Consider the following 25,056-nt stretch of genomic DNA (forward strand, 5'->3'; position numbering starts at 1 on the left):
ATGGTAATGTGGAAAGAAGATGAAAGCGAGCCTTTTGATAATATAAATTATATACTAAGGAAAAAGTATGTGCCCATCCATACACTTTAAGTATCTTGCAAATCCCCAAAGTATAAACAAGCAGAGGTGGTTGGGAAAACTTTTGCGCAGAGAAGTGACAATGTTCAGAGAAAGATATCTTAATTGAGCTGCTGCTTCAAGGTCAACCTTACGATGACCACCCCACGTCGTAAATTATGGGCAAGCCCACTTGTAACTTCATTAAGAAGAGGCAAACCGAGCAGCGTAGCTCATATATCGAAGATCACGTAACAAACAAATGTCCATAAAGTAATCGTTTCGTCTTCTTTATTCCAATCGTGTTTCAAATATTTCTTATCGTTGTACATATGATTCAAGCTTGTGCCTTCAACAAAAGTCTTCAAACAGAGCCAAAGCCAACACGTGTTTCATCCCTGAGGCTATCAGCCCAGGACTTCATCAGGGCTAAAAACAAAGGATAGGCTACATTTATTTACATGGTTCGAAATAATACACATGTGGTAATGACTACCAACATATCAAATTCCTCCACCACCTGTGTAGGCAAAATCCAAAAGACAAAATAAACGAAAATGAAGAAAGAGGAAAAAAGGAAACAAAAGAGGGAGATAACCGTACATGTGTGTCGTACACCCCAAATAAAAAGAGTCAACAACGAAATTAGTTGTCAGAAAAAGTATCCTGAATAGTAAAAGGGCATATCACCAATCACCCGAATAAAGTGCAGGTAAGTAAGAAGAAAATAGGTAAACTTCAGTATCATGAATACTCATGAAATATGCCATACTAATCCCTAGGGTTAAAGGTTTCAAGGAGAAAGTCGGCAAGTATGCTGACTGAGATTAACCGGCATTAATCGTGAACAGAAATCATGCCAATACCAGAAGCACAATGTGTACTCGTGAACTACACTTACCTACTCCAATAATCAATATCAAAAAGTAGAATAAACGGACAGTCACCTATCTCTGAAAGATCAGAAGATACAAAGACTCACGTAAGTATATCCTGACAGTAAGCAATATTTAGTATAATAACATACGAACACCCGATATCTACGTAATCAAGTACCATAATAATATAGACTAAAGCTTATTGCACGAGCAATTCTAAGTTGATTAATAAATTCAAACTTAAGGTTAAAGAACCGCATGTACCTTAAATAGAAACGTAGATCGGTAACTTCAAAATGTCGTCTTAGATTCCAAAACCAGTGGCTTCTTATGTTACGGCAAGTTCATAGCCTTATTGTCCTAACGGGTGTGATTAAAAGGAAAAAATCTCAAATCAAACATAGAGACTGCACCTGGTAATGTGCATAGGTTGTAGCACTATTATATCGAAACATTACTGTCTAGGTGATGAGAGAAACTCATAGCAGGGTAAGTGGAATAAAATTATACACCTCTGTGTAAATTGCATTCATAATAACGAAAAACGAAAAAAGCGCCAAAGAGAGAGATTACAACTCCAACTAAACATCAACTATTAATGTAGTCTAGGCTCAAATGTCATGAAAACCGTTACTAAAAGTAAAGTAAAAATTCAAAAATTAAGGGAAAAAATAATTACGAGTAACGGCTGATACTACTAAGACATCTAACGGGACAGGAGTCCTATTTACCTTGCACTGACTAGCAGAAATCCGCAATCTGGATCCCTCGTACGAAAATCTGCGTCTAGCTCGCGCGCCATATTGCGACGGGCTTAAATAGTATTGTTTGGGGTGTAGAAATAGACAATGGAAAAGGTATAAATTACCGGTAAAGTAACACCTTAACGAAAATGGACGCCATATTAGAATGGCTTAATATAAAAACACAAGGATTATTCACTTGCGTATCAGTAGCAATATCAACGAAAAAACTTACTTAAGAACAATCTAAATTGACGCAAATAGTACTTGAATTATAAGTGCCATCTTATATTCATATTAAAAATTAATGAAGTAAAGTGATGAACATGCATATGAGTTCAATATTTGAATATGAAAAAAAAATAAAAAATATAGAGTAATAAAGAAAATAGCTAATTGAGGGAAGAACATTGAGAGAAGGAAAGTGGAAACCCAGTGGGGTACAGATAGGCAAAAAAGACTCATTAAGACATGTATCTAAGCCTAATGTAAAACCAAAATTGTTATATACTGATTAAATCATTAGAGAAGTCACCATAAGTCCCTACTGTTACAATATTCCAATGTAATTGTCCATGTTCAAATGTTAGGTAATAAGATATAATATATAACACATTACAGTTGATAACCAGGTTAAACTCATATTCATTAACAGTGAGAAGAGACTAAGTTCACAACAAGATCATAAGCCCAGGAAATATTGCAGTTCATTTTCAATATTTATCCCCTTGTCCACCGCTTTCAATTTCAGGATCCAACGTGCCTCCATCTGGCGCAATCTCTCTTTGGCGCTTTTTTCGTTTTTCGTTATTATGAATGCAATTTATACAGAGATGTATAATTTTATTCCACTTACCCTGCTATGAGTTTCTCTCATCACCTAGACAGTAATGTTTCGATATAATAGTGCTACAACCTATGCACATTACCAGGTGCAGTCTCTATGTTTGATTTGAGATTTTTTCCTTTTAATCACACCCGTTAGGACAATAAGGCTATGAACTTGCCGTAACATAAGAAGCCACTGATTTTGGAATCTAAGACGACATTTTGAAGTTACCGATCTACGTTTCTATTTAAGGTACATGCGGTTCTTTAACCTTAAGTTTGAATTTATTAATCAACTTAGAATTGCTCGTGCAATAAGCTTTAGTCTATATTATTATGGTACTTGATTACGTAGATATCGGGTGTTCGTATGTTATTATACTAAATATTGCTTACTGTCAGGATAAACTTACGTGAGTCTTTGTATCTTCTGATCTTTCAGAGATAGGAGACTGTCCGTTTATTCTACTTTTTGATATTGATTATTGGAGTAGGTAAGTGTAGTTCACGAGTACACATTGTGCTTCTGGTATTGGCATGATTTCTGTTCACGATTAATGCCGGTTAATCTCAGTTAGCATACTTGCCAACTTTCTCCTTGAAACCTTTAACCCTAGGGATTAGTATGGCATATTTCATGAGTATTCATGATACTGAAGTTTACCTATTTTCTTCTTACTTACCTGCACTTTATTCGGGTGATTGGTGATATGCCCTTTTACTATTCAGGATACTTTTTCTGACAACTAATTTCGTTGTTGACTCTTTTTTTTTGGGGTGTACGACACACATGTACGGTTATCTCCCTCTTTTGTTTCCTTTTTTCCTCTTTCTTCATTTTCGTTTATTTTGTCTTTTGGATTTTTGCCTACACAGGTGGTGGAGGAATTTGATATGTTGGTAGTCATTACCACATGTGTATTATTTCGAACCATGTAAATAAATGTAGCCTATCCTTTGTTTTTAGCCCTGATGAAGTCCTGGGCTGATAGCCTCAGGGACGAAACACGTGTTGGCTTTGGCTCTGTTTGAAGACTTTTGTTGAAGGCACAAGCTTGAATCATATGTACAACGATAAGAAATATTTGAAACACGATTGGAATAAAGAAGAAGAAACGATTACTTTATGGACATTTGTTTGTTACGTGATCTTCGATATATGAGCTACGCTGCTCGGTTTGCCTCTTCTTAATAAATCCCCAAAGTGGTCAAAGATCATATAGAGGCATGAGGATGGAGGCTGAATGTCTTCATTAGATTACAGAACTCAGCAGTGACTTGCGATATCATTTTTGTTGATGGCTGTGGATATTTTATTCCTTATTATATCTGGTCTGCTGCCTCAACGGCTGTCTTTCTCCTCCTGCTACCACCCCAGATGCTGAGCGGGCTGTGTCATGTTTGGGACCTTCAATCACTGATGGCTTTTTAGTCAAAGCGAGTTATTTTTATTAATGGCTGTGGGTATTTTATTCCTTATTATATCTGGCCTACTGCCTCAACTGTGGTCTTTTTCTCCTCCTGCTACCACATGAGATGCTGAGTGGGCTCTGTCATGTTTGAGACCTTCAACCAGTGATAGCTTTTTAGTCCAGAGGACTTTTTGCACAGTGGAAATTTTGTATGGAAATTTGCATTGTAAACTCCAAAACTAAAATCCCCTAAAGGTTTTTTTCTATTTGATAAAAAAATCCATGATTAGCTAAATGTATCAACTTTGGGAGGCGTCTCTTGGCAACTGTGGGGATTTTCCAGATAACAACAAATCTTCTTTGACAAGAAGAATAACCAGGATCATGGCTGAAAAAAAAGTAAATAAATGTCTTAAAAGTAAATCCAAGTAATCAGTTTGGGAAGGGATCCTGCCTATTTAAGGTGTTTGCAAACTGATGTTTTAATTTTATTTTTTTTATGTTGGGAAACACCGAATAATAATCTCAATACTCACCTGTGAAACTCAGCTCAACCAACTGCTGTTTCAGTCTGTGCCGTGAGGAAGGCTGAAGCCTGAGACGATGGTCACCACACACCTTGTGTTATATTTGTATTTAAGTTTAAAGCACTCTCTCTCCCTAGTTCTCTTTATACATGCTGCTCAGCCAGTGTGTGTGTGATGTCATAGACTGTTTATGTATGGCTGGAGAGATCAGTTGGAGAGAGTGGGCTGAACAACAGGATGCTGCTCCTGGTGACCCATTGATATACCACCTGTAACTTGTAACTAAGACCATTACCTTCTAATATACTTCATCATAAAGCCTACGTTACCTGCCTACTAAGGATCTTTCATTGATTGCAACAATGGTGACGAGTTGGAAACTAACCTACGTGTGAAAGGAGATTGAAGGAAAAGATGAAGTCTACAAGGAACTAAGAGGAAGACGATTGATGGCTAAGGAAGGAGCTATACCCTGGAAGCCCCACCAGTGTCTTTTATACCGGACAGCTTGCAGTCAACCAAGGAGTAAGGGTGTTGGAATTGCGTATGTATGCTGATTTATGAGCCTTGCATTTCGGGAGTATAATAGCAGCGGGTGCAGACATACTGATGGTGGCATTAAATTGTGTCCTTTGGATAGGAGCCTACAATTGGGTACATTGGATTGCCACTCATTAATGTACGAGGAATTTAATGCTTTGCCTTGGGCTACAGGGCATTTTGTGAAATTGACTAACATGCACAATTGCGAGTTGTACCGATGAAGAGTGGAGCGGGCGCAAGTAGAGGCATACTGATGGTGAGTTAACATGCAGTTAATTGAGGAGACTCATGCAGGCCCGAGATATTTTATTTATGCTACCACTTCTACCACCGCTGTAGTAACGGTTGGGCAGCAGGGAAGTTCGTATTTGGCACTTTTTGAAGTTGAATCTAGCTCAGAAAAGTCTGCACATGCATCATTGTCACAGGCTCACCATCTGCACCAGCTCTGTTGGATTTGAAAGTGACATCACGGTCTTACTGTCTGCATGAGGACTGTCTGGCTTTGGAAATGAAGACACCTTGTATGAGAGCGACGGCACCGTGTGCATTCTTATTACATTCCTTGAATACCACGTATTGCCTACATTGATGTGATGTCACCGGGAGTTTTTGCATTGTGATGCACCTCCAGCTAGCTGTTCCATCATCGGCTGGAAGGAACCTTACATTTCATTGGTCCAGGCAGTAAGTGTTTCTAGTGGCTAGGCTCAAGGAATCAGGAAGCAAGCTGTTTCCTCAATGTTGTCGGAGTGCAAACAGTATCAAGTGCACTGATGGTGTAAGCTCCAAGGAGTTAAATCTGACTAATACGCATCAGGAAGTGGTGCAACGCGAGAAACAAGAGACATTCTTTTGTGAACTTTGCAAGGAATATGAGCTGTGTGATCGTAAGATAATGTACTGTGCTGGAGTTATGAAAATGTCTTCGGATGAGGAGTCACTCACCGGGATGGAGGACTTGACTCACTTGCAGTAATTGTTGTTAAAATTGTGATTGTCAATTGAATTTTCTTATTGCGATGTTCAATATTTCAGTACCGTGTCATGTTCTATAATTGTTTTGTGCAGTGTTATGAAATGTGAGTTGCCAGTATATTTTTATTTAAGCATGCATGTGAGTGCTGTTGCGTATGTATAGTAAAGGGCAGAGTAGGCTTTCAATTTTGCAGAGAATAAATGTTAAACTTGTTTTTGCCATACCTTGTTGAATTTTATGCATGCCATGTTGAAATTGTGAAAGAGAGAGAGAGATAGATATATGTTCCTGCTTGGTATTCAGTGTAGAGGGAGAAGGTAATGTATTTTGAGATGAGTGGTATTAAGTTTATGTAGTATCCTGTGGTGCAAGGATAAGCAAGAGTTGGAAGATACCCTTTGTCTACTGTTGTGATATGCGAGTGTGGTTGAAAGATACCCATTTTGTTGTGCGTGAGTGTGGGTAGGTTCTAAACTTATATATTATGCTTCTGCAAGGATGAGCAAGGGTTAAAAGACACCCCGTTCTTACTTTTTCGATGAGGATTGAAAGATATCCATTATGTATTGTTATTATTTGCTTAGGGGGAAATGTGTTCTATCCTTATTTAGATATACTGCACTCTCTCTCTACTGTGTTCCCTTATACCTGCTCCTCAGGCAGTGTGTGTGTGATGTCATAGAATGTTTATGTATGCCTGGAGAGGTGAGCTGTGGAGAGTGGGCGGAGCAGTAGGATGCTTCTCCTGGTGGATGATTAATATAACACCTGTAACTTGTAAGACTTTTACCTACAAATAAACTTCATCATAAGACCTACGTTACCTGCCTACTGAGGATCTTTCTTCGATTGCAACACTTTGTCTTTACAGTGCTGTTTCTGCTATTTAGAGGAGGCATCAAACTCCTTCCTGAGGAAATTGTAAAGATGAAGGTTTGCAGACACTAGGCAAAGTCTCTGTGTGCTGGATGAAGCAGAAGTTTGTATTTTATTCAAGGATTTTTTTGGGGGCAGCGTGTTTCTTCTCTTCCAGTTTCTGATAGGACGACACTCTCCTGCTCTGTGCTGCCTTAAATGACTTTGTGACATCACTGTTCGCTTATAATACCCTATTACAAGTGAAAATGTAATTTTATTGATTTGGTTGTTTGTTTATTTAGTTTTTATTTTGGCACTTGTATAGCATCCCTGGAGCAATAAGGTTTGGGCTGCCTTCCAAAGAACAAAAGGGTTTCATTCAAATTGGGTGGCTGATATTCAGAGCACACAAAGTGGCAGTCTTCAAGAGGGTGAAATGCTCAGTGTAGCAGCCTGTTTTGTCAAGTTGATACTAGGATAGGAATTGTCTGATTACGAGTGTTGTGATTTGTTTTCTGAAAGTGGTAAACGGAGACAGAGTTATTAATCCGGGGGTGGTAGAGCATTTCATGTAGATGCATCTGATCTGTGTGTGGTTTTTTTTCAGTGGAGGGTCTACATTTTGGAACTTTCACTGGCAAAGAATGCACCTATGCTAAAAAAAAGAAACCTCAGATGATTATAAAGAAATTAAATTCTCCATTCTATGATCATAATATATCAAGCCAGTGTTGTGTAAGCAGTTGCATCTTTGCCCATAGACACCCACCTAGGATGGCTGGGGGATCCATTTTCAATTAGCTGATTTTCAGGAGTCTTCTCATTCATTATGCTATCAACTGCTTACATGTTTTCTAAATGGAGCATTGTATTACAGTCTCTTTTCCGTATTTTCCGTTTTTTTTGTGTTTCCCTGCGCTAACATTGAGAACGTGAACTGATAACCCCTGATGGTCCTTATCAACGATGCCACCCTCTGGACTCGCCTTCCTTTGAGGGACAAATCAACAGTCATCAGATTGTTGAGGCTGGGCTCTTTCCCTAGAGTTCCAAGCATCCTCTCTTCTTTATTATTGCAAGTGCAGGGCTTCACCACCTGGAAACATGTGTGGTAGTAGCCAAAGGTTTGATAGACTTCCCTATAACCAAACTCAACATCACACATAACCTAACGGGTTGTAAAACAACACAGCACAACATATATTCCTTTGAGAGTGCACAGTCCAGAAACCCAGTACACATGCTGACCACCTTACAAATGTTATTCAATTATTTCATGGCACACTCAACAAGAAAATATATATTTAAGATTTGAATGTACATTTTGTCGTTGGTGCAGTTGAATTACAGTTTTCTTCGATTATTATTGTAAATAATCCCAATTAATTCGCACTAATGCTGTATGTATGCTGCATTAACCTTTCAGAGTCTCCATACCTCTCCAGCAGCGGTATACATCCTAAAAAGTCTATGGTGTGGAGGTCCCTGAAAGGAACAGGACACAAGCATACAGAAAATCCTATGGCCAAAATGCCGAGAAATCTGTGGCTGTCATCTCTAAAGCAAAGAAGTGGTAAGAGCGGAATTACATGTGTATTTGTCTCTCCGATAAGGTCTTGAAGTTGTGGTGTTTAACTCCCTATGTGGAAACATTTGTAACAATTAAAATGTAATTCTCATTTGTATGCTGGTATTTTTGAGTGGTTTGAAAGCTGGAAATTCAAGTACATTTTAAAAACAAATGTTTATTTACAATTGTCTTTCTTTGGACCATATCACACAGAGAGAATAGTGAAGGGACTCTTACTACGTATGTCAATCTGGATCATTTTGTAGAAAGCTGACTAAGGAAATATGTGCTGAGTCCCTTGTAACTCTCCGTCCACATTTGCTTCTGTTGGCAGCATTAACCAGAACATCTGCTTAGGTCTGCCTAGTCAATAATAGAATGAATGGGCATTGGTAACAGTATTCTCGGATTGTGTGTGGTACTTCGACTACACTTGCTGGTAGTTTAGAAAGTGTAATTTACTGTTGTATAACCTCCAAAACGACCCACACACTTGGTCCCTGATTTATTTTTATTTTATTTTTGTAGTGGCTACTTAGTGAAAACTTTGTTTCAGGCTGGATGTTCTCAGGGCATCTCAGTGTAAATGCTATCTGTCTATGTTTGATGGGGTCTGGGTTTCACACATATTCACATAATTCACTTGGGGTGACTATGGAGAATGAAACATAGACACCCATCTGTCTCAAGTGCCTCATGGAGTATGGGGACTTTCTGTGTTCAGTATGGGGGTATAGGGCAGTCCAGCTCTTCTCAATAGTGTTTGCAGGAGTCCTGTCAAAGGTGGTGGGCTGGTGACTGATCTTAATTCCTAGGGTTGTGCTCCTCAGTTTGACAGAAGATTTGACCCTTGACAAGGGGTCTGAGATATTGGTAAATATGAGCTGAGGGGCCACATTGTTAAGGACTTTGGAAAAAGAAAGACACCTATGGTAGGATATTGGATTCTGGCTTGGACAGATGTATGCAGATGGACACACCAATTTATTGTGCTAGAGGTTGCTGCAAGTCAATATCTGGAGTACTTGCATGTCACATTTCAAAATTGCAATGAGGCACATTCCTTGCAATAGTGTATTAAGTCTCGAAATACAACATGGAGAGGAAATAGTATTTTTTGCTTTGGTAGAATGATCACCTCACTCCAGGTCATTACGGAACCTGTCTCTGTTGTGAACTTTTCACCTACAAATCATTCTCTTCTGGTGTCTTAGATTAATTACTTCCATAGAATATGTCGCTATATCAAAGCTTATCGACTTTGTTTTGTCACACTAACGAATGCAATATGCAAATAAATGCCAATAAATTATTATTTTTTTTTTTTTACTTTATTACCACATTCAAGTGCTTCAACTTGCACCCAAATGATGCTATACAGCCAGGTTAAGAATGCAATGGATGGTCATTTCACGGGCACCTGAATGCAATGTGGATGTCCGTCTTCTGCATAGGATAACTCTCACAGATATGGAGTGATGCTGAATGCTTTACAGATAAGAATCATTTATCATACCACCTTCACTTTAGAATGACATTCTATCTTTTGGTGATGGTCAGAAAGCAGATCTGGGATGTAAACTTGTGTACTCAGAACAGTGCCCGCCTCTGGTCTGGCATCCGGTCCCCCGAAGTCCCTTGTCCATAGGAAAACACAGGGCAGTGCCAGCAAAGCAAATAAATCCGACTCTGCACTGTTGGTAGCAGGGTGTAGACAGTATCAGTACCAGTGATTCACATTAGATTTCTATTTGTGTCTAGTTTTCTGAATGACTGGTAGTTTTATGCTTATATGTTTAGCAATTGTAAGAAACAAATAAAAATGGGTAGTCTGGCAGAGTAAAGAGCTGTTAGCGTTTTAAGTTCATAGCGTCACACGTTTACTGCTGGTTTTAGTATGCAGGAGTTGGAACTATTTGCATACCATAGTGTCCAGCATCAGCTCTGGATTATAAATGTCCATTTTTGTCCTCTTCCTCACAGGTCCGAATCAGCCTCTGAAATCCAACATCGACACCGGACAGACTTTGATCCGCTCCTCCAGCAGCACCCCAGAGTATCTTAAGGACGCCCTCGGCATGAAGAAGCCAAAATACTCTCGTTCAGCTAGCAATGGTAACATAACATTTTTTTAATGGAAAGAGGAGCAAATAATAGCCTAGTAAAAATATAGGTTCTCTACTGGGTTAACTTCAATTGAAAGACATTGCATTGATTTGGTCTTAACAACGCCAACCTTCTGTCTGTATATCTCCATGTGTTGTTGACCCTGCTATTGTGCCGTGTGTGTTTGTAAATCAAATTTGTATTGCTTCTTGTCTGTTTGCTGCTGTACTATGTCTTTATAACAGGGGTCTCCAATCTTTTCTGTAGTGAGAGCTGATTCTGGTCGCTAATAAGCATCATGAGCTACCGCCTAATATTTGAGTGTTAGATAATGATATATAAAGTCCATGTAACTTAAACATCCCCACTAGAGTATTCCAGTCCGCCTCTTTTGGCCATACAGCATAAATGACACTCAAACCACATAGCAAATGTTAACATGACAGGTCCTCAATGAGCAGTATTGTACCTTGTTTATGAATCACCCTGAGAGGTGAGAGCCTAATTTAAACTTGTGTCTTCATTATTGTGCAATACATAAGATGACACTGTTCATTTTAAGGCCTGACGGACCTTTAGCAATAATAAATTTTTCAAAGTGCGTCCAGACTTCATACCTATCTACAAGTAAACGTATCTCAGCAGTGACCTGCACAGTGTACTGCAGTCAGACCATAATGACACACAAATTAACATATGCAGAGATTGTTTTAGGAAGCTAGGCACTCTTTAAGCTTAGAAAGAAAGACAGAAATAAAGCAATTACAAATGGAAGAGCAAGGGAGGAGAAGAAGAAAGGAAGGAGAGGAAGAAACAAAGGGAACTAGAAGGAGAAAAAGGAAATGTGAGGAAGAAAAAGGAAGAGGGGCAAAAGCAAAAAGAGAAACTAAGAGAAGGAAAAACAGAATGTAATAGAAGGAAAGACAAAGCCTGTAAAAGATCGAGAAAGAGAAAAGGATACAAAAAACATACCAGCAGTTAGGAAGGGGAATGAATTATAGGGAAAGGGATAGAAAGAAAAGTGGGTGAGAGAGGGAAGGAGAAAGAAGAGAATGAAAGAAAAAAGGAGGAAGAAAGAAGAGGACAAGAGAAAAAAACAAAGGAGAGAATTAGAGAAGGCAGATTAACATAGAGAACGAGAATTAAAAAGGGAAAAGAGAAAGTAAGTAAGAAAAAAGGAACAGAAGATAAACAAAGAAAACCCAATTCAAACAGAGTGTAAAAAGGAGTAAACAGAGGAAGAAGTGAAAGCAGAGGAAGAAAGAAAATAGAAAGAGGTAGAAAAAGGTAAGACTAAAACCAGGAAAGAACATGTTTGAAAGAAAGAGTGGAGAAAAGGAGTAAGAGTTAAGAAAAAGCAGTGTAAGAAAGAAAACATAAAGTGAAAGAGAAAATTATGAAAGGAGGATAAGGTGAGTTGGCAGGAGGTAATGCTAGAGGAGAAAGTAGAGAAAATGGAAAGAAGTAGAAGAAGAAAGGAGAAAAGGAAAGAAAAATTTAAGAAATGACGACAAGAAATTTAAAAAGACAGGAGACAATAAGAACAGACAAAGAATAAAAGTTGAGAAAGAACGGAATGAAAGTGGGGAGAAACAATAACAAAATATTGGAGAAAGTGCAAAAGGAAGCAGAAGAAAAAAATAGTATCAAACAAAACATAGAAAGATAGATGGAAGAAAAGGAGAAAAAGAAATCAAAAAAAGGAGACAAAGAACTAGCAAAAAAGAAAAGAGAAGTGAAAGAAAAGAAACCAAGAATTTTTCATAAGCGTCTTGGCTACATGGCCCTGCATTTTCAGCTTCCTATGCCCCACAGAAAGTTGCGCACTGTGTCTTACCGTAGCATTTTGGCAGCTGCCTTTTATGAAGCCAGTTGACGGGTAATTATTATGTGCAAGCTACTCAGATGTAGCCGGAGAGCTACTGGTAGCTTGCGTTAACTGTTGGAGACCCCTGTTGTATAGCATATTTGTGTGAGAAAAAAAGGTCTTTGTTTCCCACCACTGTGTAATATTGAAGCTAGAGAACTTACTTTTGACTATGCAGAACCATCACTTTCTGCTTTGTCAGTGCTTGTTTGATTGATAATGACTCTCCCTTTGTCATTGTACCCTGTCTGCTCTCAATATCATCTTAATCCCATTTCCTAAGGTTACATCCCAGGAACTCCGGACTATAAAGAGAAGGAAGACATGTATGATGAAATTATTGAGCTGAAGAAGGTACAGTGTGCTGCTAATTATTAACCTGTAAATTAGATGAATTTCATAAGTACTCTAGCCAGTATGGACTGTTGCATTGGTTGGTCAAATAAACAATACATTACCCAGTGTTAAAATAGACATGGTATAAGCTATTTGGGACAGATGCAGAGTTCTTTCAAGGCCAACCTCATTATTTAACTCTTGACGTTTGTCAGTGTTTAATTTCTGTTCGGGGTGCTTGTAGTACAAAAAAAAATTTGGACTTCATGTGCCTCTGTGCAGATGACATTATTGTGTATTTCTTGTACTGCACTATTTTTGCGTGTTGGAACATGGAATTCAATGAGGTAATATTCCTCTTGGGATTATAGGTGGGACAGAAGAGAAAGAATAGCACCCCAAACTATGTGCAGTAGATGGAAATGTGATACTGTTCAGTGGCGGCTGCTCCCGGGCAGTAGTATCAGGGTGGGGGAAGGGGAGGGGGCATTTTAAAGAAGAAAAAAGCTCACTTACCTGCCGGCCGGTTAGCCGACCGCCACCTCTCCTCTGCTTCTGTGTGAACCGGAACCACACAGGCTCCCTGACTCCTTTAAGCTTATCCCGATGCTGCTGTTACCATGACGGTACAAAAGGGGGTGGTGATGGACGGAGCGTCAGAACCAATCAAACACTCACACCCAGTCAACAGATCTGGGTTTGATCCATCACCGTTCTTTAGCCCACTCTGCCACCCCAGTTCAGACATGGCCATATGCAAATCAGTCTGACCCTGTGCCTCATGGGAACAGTCCAGCCCGAACTGCCAAGCCATGCCTTCCCTGGACCGGAAACAAGCTTCCTAGGACCGGTTTCTGGCATTTCAGCCGTCTTCAGCCAGGCTTGCTTGAATCCAGTGGCAAAGTGAGCAAGGGACTCAAGTCTGAGCATACCCTGCCAACTTATGGCGAACAAAGCGGTACAAAAGGGGGTGGTGATGGACGGAGCATCAGAACCAATCAAACACTCACACCCAGTCAACAGATCTGGGTTTGATCCATCACCGTTCTTTAGCCCACTCTGCCACCCCAGTTCAGACATGGCCATATGCAAATCAGTCTGACCCTGTGCCTCATGGGAACAGTCCAGCCCGAACTGCCAAGCCATGCCTTCCCTGGACCGGAAACAAGCTTCCTAGGACCGGTTCCTGGCATTTCAGCCGTCTTCAGCCAGGCTTGCTTGAATCCAGTGGCAAAGTGAGCAAGGGACTCACGTCTGAGCATACCCTGCCAACTTGTGGCGAACAAAGCGGTACAAAAGGGGGTGGTGATGGACGGAGCATCAGAACCAATCAAACACTCACACCCAGTCAACAGATCTGGGTTTGATCCATCACCGTTCTTTAGCCCACTCTGCCACCCCAGTTCAGACATGGCCATAAGCAAATCAGTCTGACCCTGTGCCTCATGGGAACAGTCCAGCCCGAACTGCCAAGCCATGCCTTCCCTGGACCGGAAACAAGCTTCCTAGGACCGGTTTCTGGCATTTCAGCCGTCTTCAGCCAGGCTTGCATGAATCCAGTGGCAAAGTGAGCAAGGATCTCACGTCTGAGCATACCCTGCCAACTTGTGGCAAACAAAGCGGTACAAAAGGGGGTGGTGATGGACGGAGCATCAGAACCAATCAAACACTCACACCCAGTCAACAGATCTGGGTTTGATCCATCACCGTTCTTTAGCCCACTCTGCCACCCCAGTTCAGACATGGTCATATGCAAATCAGTCTGACCCTGTGCCTCATGGGAACAGTCCAGCCCGAACTGCCAAGCCATGCCTTCCCTGGACCGGAAACAAGCTTCCTAGGACCGGTTTCTGGCATTTCAGCCGTCTTCAGCCAGGCTTGCTTGAATCCAGTGGCAAAGTGAGCAAGGGACTCACGTCTGAGCATACCCTGCCAACTTATGGCGAACACAGCGGTACAGAAGGGGGTGGTGATGGACGGAGCGTCAGAACAAATCAAACACTCACACCCAGTCAACAGATCTGGGTTTGATCCATCACCGTTCTTTAGCCCACTCTGCCAACCCAGTTCAGACATGGCCATATGCAAATCAGTCTGACCCTGTGCCTCATGGGAACAGTCCAGCCCGAACTGCCAAGCCATGCCTTCCCTGGAACGGAAACAAGCTTCCTAGGACCGGTTTCTGGCATTTCAGCCGTCTTCAGCCAGGCTTGCTTGAATCCAGTGGCAAAGTGAGCAAGGGACTGGATTCAAGCAAGCCTGGCTGAAGACGGCTGAAATGCCAGAAACCGGTCCTAGGAAGCTTGTTTCCGTTCCAGGGAAGGCATGGCTTGGCAGTTCGGGCTGGACTGTTCCCATGAGGCACAGGGTCAGACTGATTTGCATATGGCCATGTCTGAACTGGGTTGGCAGAGTGGGCTAAAGAACGGTGATGGATCAAACCCAGATCTGTTGACTGGGTGTGAGTGTTTGATTGGTTCTGATGCTCCGTCCATCACCACCCCCTTTTGTACCGCTGTTACCATGACAGCAGCGTTGTGATTGGTCTAAGCGCCGTTGTTCGGCACTCAGACAGGGACTGGGAGGTGGCCATGTTCTCCACCTAGGCTGTGCATTACAGCCAGATGGAGAACATGCCAAACAGCCAACAGCCAAACTGTCATTCGCACTTAGAAAGTGGCCCAACCACTCCTTCACCTGCTCTGTGAGCAGCCCCGCCCTGCCGAACTGCATTACCATGCAAAAATAAAATGATAATAACAGCATGTTATCATTTTATTGTTCCTTTTTTAAAGTGCTGAAAACTAGTGGGGCAAGGCTCCTCCGCCTTAGCGGAGGAGCCGCCACGGTACTGTTTACGTTCAGGCTTGACTTGGTAGTGTAAGAATACACCCTGTGCAAGCTCAGCACACAGCTCTAGGTTTTTTCACTCAAGATTGAGAGTTCCCTTTCACTCAAGCAGAAAAACAAGTCTGATAATGCAAAATATATGTAGGTACACTTACAGACCACATACAAAAGTGTTATATAAGGATTGTACATCCTTTACAGGCTCATGACCATCAGAAGGGGCAATCACAATAACATAACGTAATGTAAAGCGCACTTATATCTTGGCGGTAATAAACAGATGTTTATTGTTACCCAACTCAACGGTACACGTTTTATAGACCTCAGAAGGATGAAAAGCTGAGTGACGTCATGGAGACAGATTCAAATCCCTGCAGGTCCAAACACAGGCCCCTACAGTGGACGCATTAGTCCACTAAGCAACCAGACCCGGCTTGATATGCCTTGATATGTAGGAAGTTGAAAAGTCCAGACCCTGCAATAAAGCCAGCGTGCCATGAGATGCATTTGTCTGCTTCTTTCAGAGCTATGGAGGGAATCTCTCAAGAAGAGACGCTGCAGAATGTAATGCCATTAGGAAGGGTACACCCTTAATTTCCGATATATCCATATGCCTCCCACAGGTCACTAATCCCTTCGAAGGATGCTACAAATAAATCTGAATAGGGTCACTGGTGAGGCAGGAAGAGCATGCTTTTTTAGGCAGCTATACTTCCTTCTGCAAAGGGTCTTTCACTGATGTTGAAAATCCCATATCACCTCTGAGGAAATTATTGCTATGATGATGTTATCAAAGCGTTGCTGATGGCCTCCTTCTTCAACTGAGGCTCTCTGTGTATATTACCAACTCAAACAGTGGAATTTAGGACAGTGGCCATCTGAGTCTGGAGGACAACAGGCCTGGGCAAATTGAAGTTTGTCCTAACAAAAGAAATAAGGTGTGGCCTTTGGTCCACCCTAGCAAGTTTCTAGCACTGTAAATGACACATGTTTACATTATCCACCAGGTGCAGCCACAAGGAAGCTAGGAGTCTGTTGCAGTAAAATGTCTGAAAGACTTTCTTACCCTTCCTGTAGAGCGATTCCTAGACTTCTTTTTGTGCCCCTCATGCAAGGCATTTCACTGATGGCAGATATCCTGATAGATTTTTTGCATGAAATAATCTCATTTAAGGGGAAGAGAGTTGAAAATGTGGAACAGAAAAAAACATTGGCATATATTTCATTCTCATTGACCCCTGTAGCTCTTTACTCGCTCACATAATTTGCAAAACGTTTATTGGGCATCTCATGGCTCTTTACAGTAAAAGATTTCAATCGAAGTTGGCAAAAACATAACTAAAATGCCTGCCACTTCACAAATTGTAGTGATTTCATCAGGAACTACCTTCGGCTTCATAACAACTGGGGTTTGCAGTACGAGGGCCAGGCCCTAACATGAGTGAGCCCTCCATGGTGCTGACCGGGCCTGAAACAATCCTTTCCTGTACAAGGTGTTGTGTGTACCCTAATAATTCATATTTAGGCCAGAGCGACTACTGACATGTGACATGAGTAGTCCTCTTGTCTTTTAAGATAATATAATGTTGAGCTTAGGTTCCAATATTACCTAGTATTTTTACATTAATGAACCAGTGCTTCGTGTTTACACTACACATGTATGGTATTGCTGTTCACCAACAATGTATAGTATTGCTTAAGGTATACAAGACAGATAAAAAAGGTCTGAGAGCCCTATAACTGAGTGAAGCTCCATCACAGATTCTCAAGCTACTGTTGTCACTTATGCCATGACAACACCTTCTCACACACTTTTAAAACCTCTGTGAGAACTGATACACGAAAGCCAGGATAGTCGGTCCCCAGGCAGAGAAGACCAACCCACTCAGAAATCAGCATCTCCAGAGACAGCGGAGAGCATCAGCAGACATGGCTCAGCATAGTCCGTGTTGTGTAGCTGTATTCAGTCTTGGTGCAGGTATTCAGCTTCTGTACACATTTCACACTATGGCAGATTATTAGCTACTCATTTATATGGACTAAGAAATATATAGAAGCATATAGTTGTGATTCATGTTGATATTTTGCTATATATACATATATAGGTTTGTGTATAAGAAACATTCAAAGTATACACATATACATGTTGTGTGTAAGCTACCCCAGGATGAGCGAAGTGAGAATGTGTTTCAGCATCACCTATATGTAGGCTCTTTCTCATGTAAATTCTGAGGAAGGGATCATGTAACACATGTCGTTTTCCTCTGCTCCACATGACTGGTCCACATACCTACTCATACCATACACAAGGAGGCGAGAGGTAGCGGATCATCAATCCCCTCCCAGCTATACCACACTCAAAGATTGATGAGAATTGTATTCTCCCTTCTAGTGTGAACCCATCGTTTTGGAAGCAATGTGGTCATCGCTTTTGTGGCATGCTTCATCCTTGGGCATGCTTCTACTCCTCTTGTACCATAGTGTAAGAGCAAAAGCATCACCCTGTAGTCACGCATTTATCAAGCATGGCAGTGGGCAAAGAACGGCTATAAACAGCTCCTACCCTGGGTTAGAAATTCCTAGTTGGACAACTGAAGAAAGTTCCATCGTCTACAAAACATACCAAAAGTAAGGTGTGTGTATGGTATATAACTAACACTTTTTAGTGACGATACTAGGGCTGACTCAGTGGACTAGTTGGAGACAGAGGAATCTTGTAGTCCTGATGAAGGCTGTTAACAGATAGTGGGGTACTAGTTAATAACCTAAACATATTTACAAATAACTGAGCGATGGTAGGGTAAAAATGCCCTGAGACCATCCACATATTTTTTTTTTTTTTTTTTAAAAACCTTTATTTTAGATCAGTGACACAGCTATTCAGCCGACAACCCGGAGGTACGGCAGCTTTAGAGATTCAACACATGCTTGCGTCCACATATCACTGACAGGAGAGCCAAAGGTTCTATTTTGCATAAACATAAATACAACCCTAAACACAAGCAAGGCGAAAGGTACTGTAAACACCAAGAGAGGTTCCCATCAGGGGGGACGAGCCCCATCACGTCCAACAGGCACAGGTTTATAGTAAGGGAAAGGAGGGAAAGGCAGAGACTCTAGAAACAAACACATATCAGCGGGAAAGCCAAAGCCGGAAAAAGACTAAGGGGAAAGTTGCTCCTCAGGCGGATCCGGGTTGGGGGGGAGGCATATGTCCCCTCTGTACTGGTTCCATGGCCCCCACACAGCGTGCCATTTCCGAGGGCGCCCTCGAGCACAATACACTGTCTTCTCCCTAAACATGCTCCAGTCCATGTTTTCCATCCACGCTGTCAATGTGGCCGACCTATTGGAGCCCCACAGCCGAGCGATATCGCGCTTGGCTACCATGTTCCCCAGGGTCACCCACTGAGTCTGTGCCGCGTTGTGGTCAGTAGGACTCCAGACATTCAGGAGACAACATCGCGCCTCAGGCTGCATAACAATTCCTGTCACCTCCCCCATCACCTCGTGGACTTGCCTCCAGAACTCCATAATCGCACCGCATTCCCAAATAATATGGAGGAAGGTACCCACCATACCACAGCCTCTCTTACGTAAGCCCTCCTCAGAGAAACCCATGTGGACCAACCTGGGCCCCGTCACATAGACCCTATGGAGTATTTTAAGCTGCACCAGCCGCAGGCGCCCATCCACATATTTTTAATCCTGTCTAAGGAATGGTAAATAAAGATCAATTTGATTAGGTATCCCTGAAGAAAGGTTTAACCATTTATGATTGTATCTCCCTATCTAAAATTGAGTTTAACACGTGACCAAGCTCCACCTCTGTACACTATAGTACAAGCAGTGTAGAAGCATGCCAGAGGATATCATGACACGAAATGTGGTTGAGGGCATTGCTTCCAAAATTATGGGATCTCACTAGAAAGGAGACTAAAATTCTTCATCGAGCTTTGAGTGTGGTATAGGTGTAGCCTACTCGCCATGGGGGCCAAGCGAAATGTACTGGATATGTCCAGACACGGGCTACGGAAGCACATCTGATGCGTGCCAATCATACTACCCCAGTGCCTTCACATTTGGATTGTTCTTGAACATGTTATTGTGGAGTTCACTCGAAGGCTAAATAAACAGGTGTTTCTAACCAGCATACCGAGTTGCTCATGTAGCCTAATCATATAGATGCTCCACTGCAGCAGAAGGAGATGCCTTTCAAAAAATATCCACAGCTTTATTAAAATGTGTTCTGAGATTTATTAGCTGTCAAAAAGTAATATTCCACTAAATATGCAGATGCACAGAAGATAGCTGTGCTGCAAAACAATTTTTACATGTAATCATTGGTTTTATTTTGCTACTAAATTGACTTTCAAGACTGATAGCTTATCTGATGTTGGGGTATCACTGAAAATGTTTGAGGGTTGGGATATCCAGTGAATTATGGGTGCTCTTTGCTATTGATTAATTCATCCAGGTATTTTAAAGATGTGTGGGAGGTTGAGATGTAAGTCTATTCTCTTCTAGACATTACAACTGCAAAGATCAGAAGCAGACGTGTTGAAAACAAAACTGCGGCGTTTAGAGGAGGAGAACAGCAAAAAAGATCGACAGATTGAGCAGCTATTGGATCCCTCCAAGGTACCTGTATTTGTTGACATTCCTCACTTATGTAGTAACACAAGTTCAGTTTAAAATATTTTAGGTTTACAAATCTTCTGCTCCACAGGTTCTTGGTAGGCCACAACCACTAGGAGACATAGGCGATGTAACAAATGCTTTTTGTTTTGTTCTTGTTGCAGGGCTCTGAGTTTTCCAGAAGTTTAGTGGATAAACGTAACGATTCAAGTTCGGTAAGAGGAACTTTAAGCCAACATGTATTTGACACTGAGCCACACTTCAAATGCTCAAAGTTGTCTTTTTCAACCATGCCACTATTATGAGACTTCACCCGATGTTTGTGACTAATTTTTACTTGTGATGATAGAATAATCCACGTTTCTACAGAAAACCAAATGCAACCCCATGTCAATAAATTCATTTTTCCTTCCTTTGATAGGTCATTAATGGTTTGAGGCAGAAGATTCTCAAGTTGGAGCAGCAATGCAAAGAGAAAGATAACCTGCTTAAGTAAGTGTTCTCAAGAAGCTCAGTGCTCGAACAGGATTGGAGAAGTCCAAAGTAAATACTGTTGTTAGAAGTACCTGCCAATGTATAAATATTCACTGACCATATGAGCAAGGCTCTGGTTATCTGTTATGACCATCGACTAGCCAACATTATAAAAAAAGTTTAAAATTCCCAGAACTTCAAATGTATTATCCAAAAACAAAAGAAAACTGAAAATCCCTGCAAATGGTTAGCTACATACTATAACTCGAGCAAAATACACTTGATAAACTTCACACATGAAATATGAGTTCATGGGCACTGCATGTCGAGGGTGTTGCATTTTAGTTACCTAACTTACAGGGAAATCTCTGTTGTTTTAAACATTTGTAACTGACCCCTTAACCTCTGTGTCTAGCACCAGTGGTCGATTGAAAATATCTAACTCTATGGTGCATTGACAGTAGAAAAAACTAACTAAACAGTAAGGAAATGGTCGGGCCCAGAGATATTGAAGAGATTTCAATATCTCTGGGTTCGATCATCTCCTTACTAAACAAAATAGATTTCTTTGATATGCCTCTTCACCAGCTATGTGACCCTCAACATCTTCGTAGCTGTCTTTGCAGGTTTTCCAGTCTGCCTTTCTCTTTCTAAAAATATATGACCTCCGGTCTAAATATTGTTCCAACTTTGGATCTTCGTCTTTATTGTAACTGTTAGCTTGTCTCAGTAAATCAACTGGGATCTGAAAGCACTTTATTTTCCAAACTATAATAATTAAAAAAAAAATAGAATCATTATAGAATCCTTTTTTAATTAAATTTAAACAGTCACAGTAACTACACAAGGACTGTTGAATGCAAACCAGGGAGTGCACACACTGCCATGCAGTATCCCACCCCTCTTGTTTCTTTCTTCTAGGCGTGAGAAAATATATAAACACAGCATATTGTATTTTCCATATTTGTTTTCCTTGGAAAATGTTTCTTTCCATTTAAAAGCTTTCTGTCAACTGTTAGTTGTTCTTTCTTTTTCTCTGTATTTGAGCTTCTTTTCAGCTATTTATTTAAGAGAAGAAAAGGCTTGAGTGCGTTCAAGAAGGCACCTGTATCTCTCTTTAGCATTATGATGGTTCATCTCTGCTGGTAAGCTGGGAATGGACCAATTACCTTCCAAGGTACCAATGCTTGGCAGTTTAGGGCCGGTGCATGGGCATGTCGTTCAGAATTGTGAATGGAAGAGATATAAAGCTCTAGCATTATAAAGGGATCCTGTTATGCAGCAGATAAAGGCACAAACCCCTACTACGAAAGGGTCACCCAGATCCCATTATGCAAGACCATGAAGATAAAATTGCGCAAAGGAAACCCAGTGTCCCATCTGTTAAGGCTCTATCTCTGCCTTTTACTACTTTTGGACCCCATGAAGCCTTTCAGAACTCTCTGAGGTAGAGACCGTTTTACCTTCTTGTGATCTATTTTGACCATGTGGGCCACTTCCGTCTTCTTTTGGATGATTAGGCCTCTGCTGACATTGAGATTCATCTCTGTGATCCTTACACCTTCACCACTCTGAAGTTGACTTCTACGACCCAGACTCTATACATTTTATGACCCGTTCAGCTCTGCCAGCATCAAGTAGAACCCACTGCTTTGTCCTGGCTTTATTAAGTCAGCAGTACCCATGACTCGTTCCTCCTGTTGGGTATGGAGAATCTGTTCTGTCCTTAGAGTCTAACCAAGCGTTTTGTTTCGATGGTTAATAATTGAATATTTTAAAAGCCCTCTTTTTGACCGTCAGGCAGAGATAATAAGAATTTGGAACTGCCAGGAATGAAAGTTTGTGCCACAAGTGTCTTAGTTCTGTGGACCTTGAGTTGTACAGCACCTCATGGCAGGTTTTACAGATAACCTTGAAATGCTTTTGGTCGCATACTCCAATATCTGCTGCCGGGCAAAAAGCAAGATCTTCTTCACTTTCTGAGTGTTTTCCAATCACATCCCCATGGCATTTGTTTGAAATCAACTCTGCAAAAGTATACCCTCTGAAGAGGAGAATGGTGCTTCTACATTAAAGCTGTAACAAAAGTGAAAAGTTCCACTTCACACAGATGCCACACTCCCCTATTTCTTCAACTCTTCAGTCAGTCTGCAGCTTATTTTTCTTTACTGCAACCTATGAACATAACAGCCTACTGCAGAGTCTACCTTAGACTTGAAACTTCAGTTCCGCTTAGATTTTACTCAGCATCTTAGGAGGGTGTTACCTTAGTTTTTTAAAACTTATTTTTCTAAAGGTGGTATCTTTTGTTCTCTGTTTTTAGTAGAGATGTTTCATTTCTTTCCTCTTTCCTATGCAGTTCTCCTTGATGATGTGCCATTCTTGTGGCGGAAAGCCTAAATGGAAGCGTGCCCCTCAGGTTACTGTCTCTCGATTAAGGAGTGTAAAGTCTTCCTGGAGATGTTGTATAGGTTTGATTTCTGATTTTTAGTTAAAATCCAACAAACTATTTTAAACCCTGTTAAACTAGAAACCACAGAAGGTTAGTTTCTCTGACAGTGAAGCGGCATGAAAAGGCAGGTATTATAGGAAGTATGCTCCTGCTAGCCAGATGCAGACACAGCAAACCAGGAGCAGTGTCAACATGAGTTTCCTGTTTTAAGTGCTGGAGGCTGTGTTGGGGGTCCTCCTGAAGTCTGCAGGATGGGTGTAAGGACCCCTGGGAAGTGTGCAAGGTAATTTGCTGAGAGAGTGGCAGCCACGTGGGGAAAGCAAAACGTTTAGATATTCATGGTGGACTGTGTTTTATTTGGAAGGCTAGCAGCCTATGGGAGTGAAGACTACAAGAATAAAGGTTAGCAGAGGCGTCTGGCACTCACCACTCATTGCCCCAAACATCCTCTATAATTCTATACCAATTAAAATAATTCAGTTAATGGATGCAGCACAATTGAGGCGACCCTCCCACCAAAAGGAAAAACCAAGATGTAGCTATAAGAGTTCCAGAAATCAATCACAAGGATGTTAACATACTAAAGAGCACCCATGTTATGTAAAAGAGGAGTTGGGGTAGTAGGTAACTCCAGCCTTACACTCACTTGTTTGCATTCTACCTTGCATTCTACTTTTAAAGAGCATTCTCTCATAGAGGAGGTAAGTTTCATAGATTTTATGCAACCTGTAGTATAGAATATGAAATTAATTATTTGAAAACTTATTAACATGTTGAGTTGCTCCACATCACACCTGAATGGACCACACAGTGATTATAAGGCTGGTTGTATAATAGTTGCTTTTCATCCCACCTTTGCATCTCCAACTCCTGTGTGTACTCCATTTAATAATCTCTGATTGCTCAACTGTGCACCCTACATGGACCAAATATACTGCTCGATGATGACTCCCAGAAGTTGGGCCTCTGTCACTCATGAGTAGTCCCAAAATGTGTGTCATTTCTGCAGCCCACTGACCCTCATCAATGGTGGCATCTGAGTGTGATGGAGTCCACCCTTAAGATTGTGGGCTTGTGCAACTAAATGTCTTCTCAGAATCTCCTCAATACTTCATGGTTAAGTGCAGCAGTACCGCTACAGTACGTTTCTGAACTTGACTCCACACCTGACGCACCACACAGAGCACCTCCTACATAGGCCAAACTTCTGCCAACACCCTTTTCAGCCATGCAATCCAGAAGGATCCTCAGGAACCTGGTACTGATTGGATTGTTCCGCAGCCTCATCAGGAGTATGAACCCTTCTAAATATCACAACACCGTACAATACAATACACTAAATGCTCATTACTACCCAATGAAACCCAATACTAAAATGAAAGATTCAGTCCCAGCCTGCAGGAATTTACTCTGTAACCTTTCTGGTCACATAAAGCTATTTGTAGCAGGTGAATAACTTGCTGATCTATTTATCCAGGCTTGTACCTTCTTCCGTACAAGTTACACAAGGATCTCTGCAACAGAATCATGAACTCACTGTTCTGTCTTAAATACAAAAAACAAATCTTTGACTCTATAAAGACAGCAGCTGGGATATATGATCAGAGATATGACAGGCTGTATGCATGTTTCCACACTTTTATCTTACTATCTCATTTTAGCTTTCCATCCATTTCTTAAAACAGAAGAAACTGTCTAACAAGGAAACATTCTTACTTCTCCTTCTGACCGTGGACTTTTTATCATTGCCTATAAACTTCTATGTACCTTAAGAAAAAAAAAAATCCTATGTATTCACCTCATGCCAGAGATGGCCATTTTGCAGTAAATATATTTCCTTTGAATGCATTTCTTAAACATTGGACAAGCATGTTCTCTAGCAATTTTGACCATCCTGACCAAACCAGTTTTATGCTGTGAAAAAGTACAAAACACTAT

General features: G+C 41.1%; 1 protein-coding gene across 2 annotated transcripts in view; it reads left to right on the forward strand.

Annotated features, from left to right (window-relative positions):
• IQCE (IQ motif containing E) overlaps positions 1-25,056 on the forward strand; it is a 285,773-nt gene that overhangs the window by 88,815 nt on the left and 171,902 nt on the right. For both annotated transcript variants that reach the window (XM_085629211.1, XM_085629212.1), the window contains exons 6-11: positions 8,252-8,398; positions 10,379-10,510; positions 12,652-12,722; positions 20,082-20,195; positions 20,357-20,407; positions 20,614-20,684. In XM_085629211.1, coding sequence (XP_085485337.1) covers positions 8,252-8,398; positions 10,379-10,510; positions 12,652-12,722; positions 20,082-20,195; positions 20,357-20,407; positions 20,614-20,684 — 586 coding nt within the window. The remainder of the gene's footprint in view (positions 1-8,251; positions 8,399-10,378; positions 10,511-12,651; positions 12,723-20,081; positions 20,196-20,356; positions 20,408-20,613; positions 20,685-25,056) is intronic.

The sequence above is a fragment of the Triturus cristatus genome, chromosome 10 (genome assembly GCF_964204655.1).
Source record: "Triturus cristatus chromosome 10, aTriCri1.1, whole genome shotgun sequence".
NCBI lineage: Eukaryota > Metazoa > Chordata > Amphibia > Caudata > Salamandridae > Triturus > Triturus cristatus.